A 9,491-nucleotide genomic window follows, 5' to 3' on the forward strand; every position below is an offset into this window, starting at 1 on the left:
AAAAAAAAAAAAAAAAGTGTTTGTCTGGTTGCTGAGTTGCAGGGTTTCTGAGACAGGTTTGTGAGTTTCCTGGAATTGATCTTTCTAGCACCTGAGCTGCTGCAGCCTCTGACCAAGGTCGTGGCTGGTGATGCTGGGGAGGCCTCAAGCCCCGCCTGTGTGGGAGGGCTGGCCTCCTGCTTCCTGGGTCTTTGCAGCTTGGGAGAAGGGCTTCCCTGGTCCTCTCATTTTCCTGAGGGCATAGTTAATAGGGCAGGTGTAAGCTAAAGAAAAAAGGTGTCACCTATTCTAGTTGAGAACTTAGCAGCCCTGAGCTGGGAGTCTTGGTTAGCATCATAAAACCATCCGAGACCTCTGAGATCATAACCATAAGAGACCTCTGAGATCATCCACTCCATTCATTCGTTCCAGACAAGAAATTGGGGCCCAGGGAGGGACAGTAGAGGCAAGGGTATGGGGTAGGCCTTCTCCTGGGACTTGGAGGCTCAGTCCAGGGTTTTCTTTCTGCTGTGTTGAGCCACCCCACCTTGATCTGTAAGTGTTTAGTAATTTGGCTCTCCAGGCCAAGAATCTTTTGTGAAGTCTCACAACTGTGTCTCACCTCGCAGGTTCTCCAAACCTATCCCCGAATCCGATGTCCCCAGCACATAATAACTTGGGTGAGTATCTCCTGGTGCACACAACTGGAACCCCCTCTAGCTGCAGCCCTGGCGAGTCGCCAGTGTGGGGAGGGGGCCCTGAAGGTAAGGCTCTCCCCCGACGCCTACCATCAGCCCAGCTCAGCCCGTCAGGTTTCTGGTTACGGTGATGCTGAGGTCACCACAGAACGGAGAAACTTGAGAACAGTGGTGGCAGGAAAGGCAACCATATGCCGGGTTTGTATTTCCCCTGGCGGGGCCGGTAGACGTGAGTGAATGAAAATTCCCCAAACCTTATGCCCAGGAGAACGAGGGTATGTGGTCAGCTAAGCATACGTGTGCGGTTTGGTGCAAAGCCATGGACAGCCGTGCAGACTCCAGCCCCCTGCCATTTAAAGTCTTGTTTCAGATACACTTACTGGAGTGTTTCATCTTACAATTATGTAATTTTTCTTAAAACAGCAACATATAAGGAATTTGAAAATAAAGTCGAAGTGCCCATAATCCCAGCACCCTAACATAACTGTGTGTGATCACAGTCCTGATGTTCGTGCCTCAGGCATATACATACATATCTGTGCCTTGCCACTGAGATCACAGTGCATATCTGGTTTTTTCATTCTCTCTTCTCCTTACGTTATTTTGTAAACACGTTTCTGTATTTACGTGTCTTGTTTATCATTGTTATCGCGTGATGTTTTGGAGTGCAGGGTCCATTGTTTCTGCTACATCCCTCCGTGGTTAGACTTCTGGATCAGTTTTTCCAAGATTCACTTTTCTAACCCAGTAGGGTCCTTCAGTTCTCCAGCTTGGGATAGACTTTGGCATGGAACCTGCCAAAGGGCTCAAAACAAATGAAATATCCGTTTAGTTTTTATTGATGGGAGTTTTTTTATATTCTGGTCTGGTAGTTTTAGAAAATGTAGGTTGGATTTTGTCTGGGGCTTTATTGCTGAGGCTTAATTTGTGGCTCAGGAAAAGTAACAGTTAATATTTCTTGGCGAATCAAAGTGGATTGGCCTGGTTTTTGTGCCCATTTGCTTCCAGACCTTGACTGACAGCGTCAGATGAAGAAACTCATCATTTGGAGTATTAGGAGATGCCTGAAACCCTTTAGAACAGGCTGACCTGGGCAGTGTGGGATGTGACTTTGGGGGGATCTGTTTTAACATTTTTGTAAAATAATATCACCGTGAGTGCCGGGCTTTGCAGCGGGGAAGGTCAGATTCCTGATATGAAAGGACCGAGTTATTAAAAACAAACTGAAGGCTAGAAGCGAAGTTAACTCTTGAGAAATTAAAGGCCATGATGATGAACTTGACGCCAAGCTTTCAGCTTTTGAGATTGGCTGCTTTAGATTTATTTTCTGTGCCATTTTAAAACCCTACTGGGGCCAAGGTAGCACTTTTAGTCATCAGCCTTCCAAGCAGACACTTGCTTTTGAAACTATAGCAGTCCCAGGGCAGCTTGGAGGTGGCTGATGCTGGACGCGGTGCTCCAGACTGAAAGGTGGTCATTTGCTGTGAACTGCCCTCTAGATTGTGTAGACTAGGATGAGGATGATGGGATGTTTCTTGAGCTTGGACCCAAGGCAGCATACCCCATTGATACAGTTCTCCCTCCCTACTGCCCCTTCCTCAGGCAGCTTGCCTGAGGATTGAGGATTCTTAGGTTATTTCTTCCAAAGGGAGGACCCTCCCCGAGCCTGGCCAGCAGAGAATGGGTGCCAGTTTGCACTGGCCTAGTTGCATCTCTGCTGGGACAGTGTGACTCGGGGGCGAGTCGCCCAGCGAGTCAGGGTTAGGATTCTGGATGAGACACTGCGCTGACAGGCCTGGCTTCCCCTCTGCTTCATGAGCCCCTGTGCTCCCCTTCACTCATTCAAACCATTGACTTCATCCCTACTCAGAAGGTCGCCTGAACTCCCAGTGTGATAGCTGGAAGGGGGTGAGATGGTGATGACGATGGGAAACATTTCTTGAGTTCGCTGTTTACTGTTATTCAGAGTGCTTCCTGCGTGTTAACCCAATCCTTGTAACTTTATAAGGCAGAAGTGGTGTGATTTTTCATTTTACAGATTAGGAAACCGGGGAACACATTGGTGAACTGACGTGTCCCAGATTCACAGCTAGTGAATGGAGAAGCTGGCTTTGAACTCAGGCCCTCTCACTCCAGAGCCTACACTCCCATTGCGGCATGACACTGCCTTGCTGGGCCATTTGGACCAGCTGTCCCCACCCTCCTCACTTGGAGGAACAAGGCTCAGGCAAGGCATTTGCTGACTTTCACATTGGAGACTAATGCTAGGCTGTGGCCCCAGGAGGGGAAGCCCTGCCTGCTTACCTGCCTCTTCCTCACTCCTTCATTCCCAGATACTTGTGGTCTGCATGCCGTTCAGGTGGGGGATTGGAAGAGGGACCACAGACCCAGCCATCAACGGGCTATGGCCTTGTTGGGATCAATAAGGCAGGACCAAAAATTATTCTAAAACAAGAAGTAGGTGCAGATGAAGAAATCTGAGGGTTCAAGGGAGGAAGCGATGGAATTCCAGGCCGGCCAGGCGTCTCCTCTGTATTCATGTACTCAGTCAACATTGGCTGAGTTCCCAGTATGTACTGATGCTGGGGGCCAGAGCTGGGAGAGCACTAGGCATTTGCAGCCTGGGGGCGGGGGAGGGGCAGCTGGAGGTGTCCACGTCCACCTGTAATGCATTGTGCCAGGTGCCCAAGCACAATGGAGCAAGCCCAGAAGAAGGAGGAATAGTGCATGCCAAGGAGGAAAGTAGGGAAGTGTGGATGGAGTGGGGAGACATGGGAGAGGTTGTGCCATGTGTGAGCGGGCGCTTGAAGGACAGGTGGGACCCTGTGAGGCAGAGAAGGAGGGAAGGCCATTGCAGGTCCAAGGGCAGGATATGATCTGAGGACAGCTGGCATGGTGGTTGGTGGTTGTCTCAAGAAGGACAAGGCGGGAAGACGAGGCTGAAATGGCAGGTGGGGCACTGAGAAAAGACCTGAGTGTCTGCTTAGCGCCGTCTTACCTGTAGAATACAGCTGTTAATGGGTTTTGAATGGGGAGGTTTTCTGATGACAGCTTCATAAAGATTAATCTGGCCACTATGTGGAAGCTAAATTCTAGGGGAAATTACTGGAGGCAAAACAAAACAAAACAAAAACAAAAACCCACTTAGACAGCTCTTCCTCTCGAGGAGGCTGAGATGGATGCTTTCGAGAAATGGTCCAGAGCCGGGAGAATGCATTTGAGAGGGAGTCATGGGCCTGAATGAGCAGGGTTTGTTGACCAGCGTTAAGTGGGGATGATGGTAATGCCTCCATCGAGGCTGGACACCCAGGAAGTGGAATGGGTTTGGGGTGGAAGATGGTGGTGGGTTGCCTGTGCTTAGTCAGGAAAGCAGCTTGCGCTGGAGGTGCAGATTTGGAAACCATTAACATATATGGCAGCCTTTCCCATAGCGGGGCCTGAGAGAAGGGATTTGGTGGTTAAATGAGTGTGGAAAGCCTGTATTGTGGCCCCTCCTGCAGCCCCCACTCAGGAGGGACTCACATGGCCACGCTCTGAGGAGCCTGCAGAAGGAGGCCTGTCTGACCCAGTGTTCCTCCCATGCACTGATCGCTATTCCTGCACTTCTCTCTTAACACCCCACTGCCCATCCGTAGATCTCACTCTGCAAACACCAATAAAGTTTGGCTGAAGTCATGACAGTGGATGGATTTAGTGGAGAGGGCGACCCAGCTCAATATGGAAAGACAGCCAGAGACGCACTCGGGTGGGGGGGTTCCTTGGGGAAGGCTGAGGTCAGGGGGATGATGGGGTCACCGCAGCTCAGAGGGGAGGGAAGCCCTGAAGGACGGTGGCCACAAGCAGGCCCTGCAGAGATGCAAAATGAGATTTAAGAAGCGGCCTTGGATTTGGCATCAGGGGTTCAAGGGGGAGCCTTTAGGGAGCAGTGTGTGGGAGGGGAGGGGCTGCAGTAGTCAGCAGTGCACTGAAGGGCAAGTAACAGGTGGGGAGCGGAGGCACCCAGCAGCGCAGCCTTTGCACTGACTCAGAGTCAGTGAGTCCCAAATCCTAGGATGGAGGCAAGCACACAGGGAGCTCTTCCTAGGAAAAAATGGGGACATCTCAGGACATCTGATTATTTCTTTTAAAGAGATTATTATGAAATTACTGTGCAAAAAGAAAGAAAGCAGAGGACATCTGGTTTCTCCTTTCATTTCCTCTGCACTCCAGGCGTTAGCTCCAGGGCTCAGATCTGGGGAAGGTTGAGCCTTTTGCCCCAGCAAAGCCACTTGTGGTAATTACGGGGCAGGGACTCCTGGTTGAGACCGGGCTCAGCATCCTGCCCCAGGCAGGCTCTCGGAGACCCTGGGACCGTTGTTTGCAGGGCAGGGGATACGAGCAGGTGATGTTCCTGTTATTACACAGCGTGCTGGGTGAGTCACCGGGAATTTCCTAGGCATTTAAGGCGGAAGGATTGGGGTAAGTGGAGGGGAAGGAGGAGGCAGGTGGAGAGAGGAAAAAGGTAGTGAGCTGGCTTGTGCCCGGTGAGTAAGTTGTTCCCTGTCTTAAAGTGAGACAATTAGGGTGGAGCCCTGACTGAGGAAAATAATGTACCAGGGAGAGCCCTGGGGGAGCAGTTGAGCTGCAGTTAAAGGAGGCGATGGCTTCCCAGAGTGCCAGTGCCAGGAGAGAGAGGCGGGGATGGGGCAGCTTGGAGTGAGAGGGACAGGGCAGCTTGGAGGTGGCTGATGCCGGATGCGGTGCTTCAGACTGAAAGGTGGTCATGTGCTGTGAATTGCCTTCTAGATTGTGTAGAGTAGGATGATGGGATGTTTCTTGAGCTTGGATCCAAGGCAGCGTCTCCTGTTGACATAGTTCTCCCTCCCTACTGCCCCTTCCTCAGGCAGCTTGCCTGAGAGTTGAGGATTCTTAGGTTATTTCTACCAAAGGGAGGACCCTCCCCGAGGCTGGCCAGCAGAGAATGGGTGCCACTTTGCGCTGGCCTAGTTGCACCTCTGCTGGGAGGGTGTGAATTGGGGGTGAGTCGCCCAGCGAGTCAGGGTTAGGATTCTGGGTGAGATTCCGCGCTGACAGGCCCAGCTTCCCCTCTGCTTCATGAGCCCCTGTGCTCATGTGTGAGCCCCTGTGTGGGGGCAGGGCAGCCCGAAGACCACTGGCCCTGAGCGTGGACAGCGGCCCGGGGCCCAGGCCCAACCCAGTTCCAGGTATCTTCATGCTGCTGGCCAAGGCTCTTCTACAAGGCAACCTCTGGCTCCAGTCTTCCCCACACTTGTGAAATCACAGGCAGGCGACATAATGGCAGGAAGTCAGCTGCAGGCTCTGTCTTCACACTCCTGTGGGCCCGGTTTTTAGACTTTGCCACTGTTCCTGGTTGCAGTAACTTCCTGGTTCATAAGCTAAAAGGGCATGGGGGTCTCTGTGCGGCCTGGTTTGGTGTTTTAGTCCTTAGATACATGGATTGGAATTAGTGCCCTGGGTGCTGGGACACAGCTGGCGTGGGCTCACAGAGACCTCACCCTCTAGCACAGGAGACTCAGGTACACAGTTTCTGGGACACAAGGCTAATTCTGCATTGAGGCAGTGAGGGAGTCTTTCACAGCCACGTGAGCTGGGCCTTAAAGATCGCGTCCCTGCAGAGAAGGGGGATGGGCAGTCCAGGCAGAGGACCCAGGCAGGACTGAGAAGTGGCGGATGGGGAACATGGGAACCGGAGTGTGGAATCTCCTAGAGTGAGGAAGAACTGCCTCCCGCAGGTGAGGTGGGCCCGGAGGAAACCAGTCCACTTCTGTTTTGACCTTTCATCTTGCAGCGGCGGTGCTCCTGGCCTTTGTCCGTTCCTTGCTTTCGATTTAGAGGAGAAAGTTAATTTCCCCCTCTTGCCTCCCCACCTTTTCCTTTACCGGATTTGAATCTCTTGCACATGTTTTTAATAGGCGTCCCTTAATCCAAGCGTTGCCTTCTGGGTTTTATTCTGTTTTCTTTTTCTTAAACAAAATGGAACGTCTGTGCCAGCTTGGAACAGGACTGAAAACTGAGGCCAGCCAATGCGTTAGGCTGGCAGGGGGCCAGCCATGGATTAAGTGCCCTATGGCACTCGAGAAGTCTGGCCGACACCACACTGGTGGGGGCAGGGGACCCACAACGGCTGGAGCTGGAGGTTCCTGCGTCTCCAACACGTCTGCACTGGGAAGAGAGATTAGCACAGACTCAGAAGTCTGGCCGGGAGCGGGGCTGTTTGAAGGGAAGGCCGTGGGCACGTGCTGTTGTCTTCCACCCCAGTGTGCAGAATGCTCAGCCTAGAGGTGAAACTGCTGTTGATTTGGGTGTGTCACCTTACCCTCCCCGCAGTCCTTCTCCTAGAGGAGCCTTCTCTAGAACTGCTTCTGCATTTGTTGGTAAACCCTGGAAACCAAATCTTACTTGCTTGCTTGCTTGATCAATTGATTGGTCGGGGGAGGGGTTGCTACCTCCCCCTGAGAGATTTCTTTTAAGATTTAATGCCAGGACAAGCTTTGTTTACTCTGAGGAACTAGTAAGCATTGCCCATCCACCAACCAGAGCCATAGACCATATCATCTTCCCTTTTTGTCTTGTCTGCTAGGAAGCTCAGAGCCAAACTAGATGCTTTTGCAGTAACTATAACCTCATGGTTATCCCATTTATAGCCTTCTTCTTTCCAGAGTCCTTTTTGTTTCTCTGATAGGTAAGGATAAGTCCTTTGGGAAAGAAATGAGGGCATATTTAGTGTTCTGGGGTGTGTGTATGTGTGTGTGGCAGAGTCTTGCTCTGTCCTCCAGGCTGGAGTGCAGTGGCGTGATCTCGGCTCACTGCAACCGCTGTCTCCCAGGTTCAAGTGATTCTCCTGCCTCAGCCTCCAGAGTAGTTGGGATTACAGGTGCCCACTACCACGCCCGGCTAATTTTTGTATCTTTCGTAGAGATGGGGTTTCACCATGTTGGCCAGGCTGGTCTTGAACTCCTGACCTCAAGTGATATGCCTGCCTTGGCGTCCCAAAGTTCTGGGATTACAGGCATGAGCCACTGCATCTGGTCTGTTTTTTGTTTGTTTGTTTTTTAAAGAAAAATGTGTCATTGAAGGCAGAACCCAGAGGCGGTGACCATACTTTCTGGTCTGCCACTCTTCTTGCACAAGTTTCGGGAGGAAGCAGCTGAGGTGTGGTGGGCAGGCGGGACCTAGAAAGGAGGGAAAGCACGGCTGGCTTTTAGTTGTTTGCAGAGAATAGAGAGTGCATGGCTGGGGTGCTGCTCCGGCTCAGTCCCGCTTCTGAACACAGGGCAGCTTGTCCAAACAGCACTCTCTGAAATGGCAGCCTGCAGACTTTGCCACTGGCCTGATTTCACTGCTCCCTCAAACAAGCGTCTTCCTAATGATGTGTCAGGTTCCTAGTGTCCGGGGTTTTCCACAACACTGTCCAGTGTGTGTCTGTGAGTTGCAGGGCTGTTTGGATAAGGGCTCTGATCTGCTTGGGAGGGCCTCTCGGCCTATGACCCGAAGCCTGTCTTTGATTCTGAGGGTCCTTGAAGCCCACCCCTCCCCAGAGCATGGTTCCAGCACCATGCGATGCAATGGGTGGCCTGCCAGCTTCTTCTTTTTTTGAATGGTGGGCTGGGTTGCTATTCCTGGGAGCCTAGCTCTTTCTCTTCTGCCTGGAGTAAACCCAGAGAATGCTGGGCAGGGCTTTATGATTTCGGGGTGCGGACTCTGTTCTGTTCTACACACTGCTGAGTAAGTCAGAGCCAGCCAAAGCTATACGTTCAAGCCGACCTGTGCCGGAGAATGACCTAGGTGGCCAGCATTATTGTCTTCTAATGCACCAGAGTCGTTGTACGGACTGGAAAACTGAGGTTACAGAAGGAGGTCACGTCCCCAAGATCACACAGCAGGATCAGCAGAGCCTGCACTTGGGCAGTGGTGGCCAGCAGCACTGATACGTTGCCTGACCACTCTGAATGCTTGGGTTGCACTTGGATTTTTTTTTTAACGTTTCCAAAGCAACATAGCTCACATTTTACTGACCACATTGTTTAGAATATAGCTTATCTCATTGGAATGTTGAAGCATCAAGCAAAGCCAGAGCCAGATGTGGCTGACGTGGCTCAGCCTCACCTCAGGGGCCAGGACACAAGCCACAGCTGCTCCCGGCCCTGTCCTTCCTCCCTTCCCCATTAAGTACTTTTGATGCCTTCATCCTTATCTTCCTTTGCTCCACCCCAGGAAGAGAGGAAAAGGTTAAGAATGCTTTGCCTCCATCTTGATGGTGATCGAGATAGGACCAGGCTGTTTTCAAGTTCATAGAATCCAGTTTTTATCATTGTGTTAACACCATGTGCTGAGTGCTTGATGCGCACCCTGCACTTCACATGAGTTATCTCTGTCTGTCTAGAAACAGCGCCGAGAGTAAAGAGGATGAGGCCCAGAGAGTGTAGCTGGTTTGCTCGCAGTTGCACGTCTAGTCTGTGCCTGAGCCAAGACTGATCTCCAGTCTGTCTGGAGGATGGCTTTGTAGCTTGTGTCCCATGATCCAGTTAAATACCTAGCGCCGTTTTGCCCTCTAGAAGACATCTGGCAATATCCACAGCCTTCTTTTATTGCCACAATTTGAGAGGGGGGTATGGATGTATACTGCTAGCACCTAGTGGGCAGGGGTCAGAATGCTGGTAAACATCCTACAATCTACACACGCTCCCTCCCACCCACCCACCCAACAAAGAATTATCTGGCCCCAAATGTCAGTAGTGCTGAAGTTGAAAAACCTGACCTAGGGTGTCCTAACCCTCCAGCTGACACTTCCTG

At 51.5% G+C, this 9,491-nt stretch overlaps 1 protein-coding gene across 5 annotated transcripts in view; it reads left to right on the forward strand.

The window, feature by feature from the left end:
- SMAD3 (SMAD family member 3) overlaps positions 1-9,491 on the forward strand; it is a 140,229-nt gene that overhangs the window by 113,387 nt on the left and 17,351 nt on the right. For all 5 annotated transcript variants that reach the window (XM_011968546.1, XM_011968537.1, XM_011968566.1 and 2 more), the window contains one exon: positions 609-659. In XM_011968546.1, the coding sequence (XP_011823936.1) occupies positions 609-659 (51 nt within the window). The remainder of the gene's footprint in view (positions 1-608; positions 660-9,491) is intronic.

This window comes from Mandrillus leucophaeus, unplaced genomic scaffold, assembly GCF_000951045.1.
Source record: "Mandrillus leucophaeus isolate KB7577 unplaced genomic scaffold, Mleu.le_1.0 Scaffold12, whole genome shotgun sequence".
NCBI lineage: Eukaryota > Metazoa > Chordata > Mammalia > Primates > Cercopithecidae > Mandrillus > Mandrillus leucophaeus.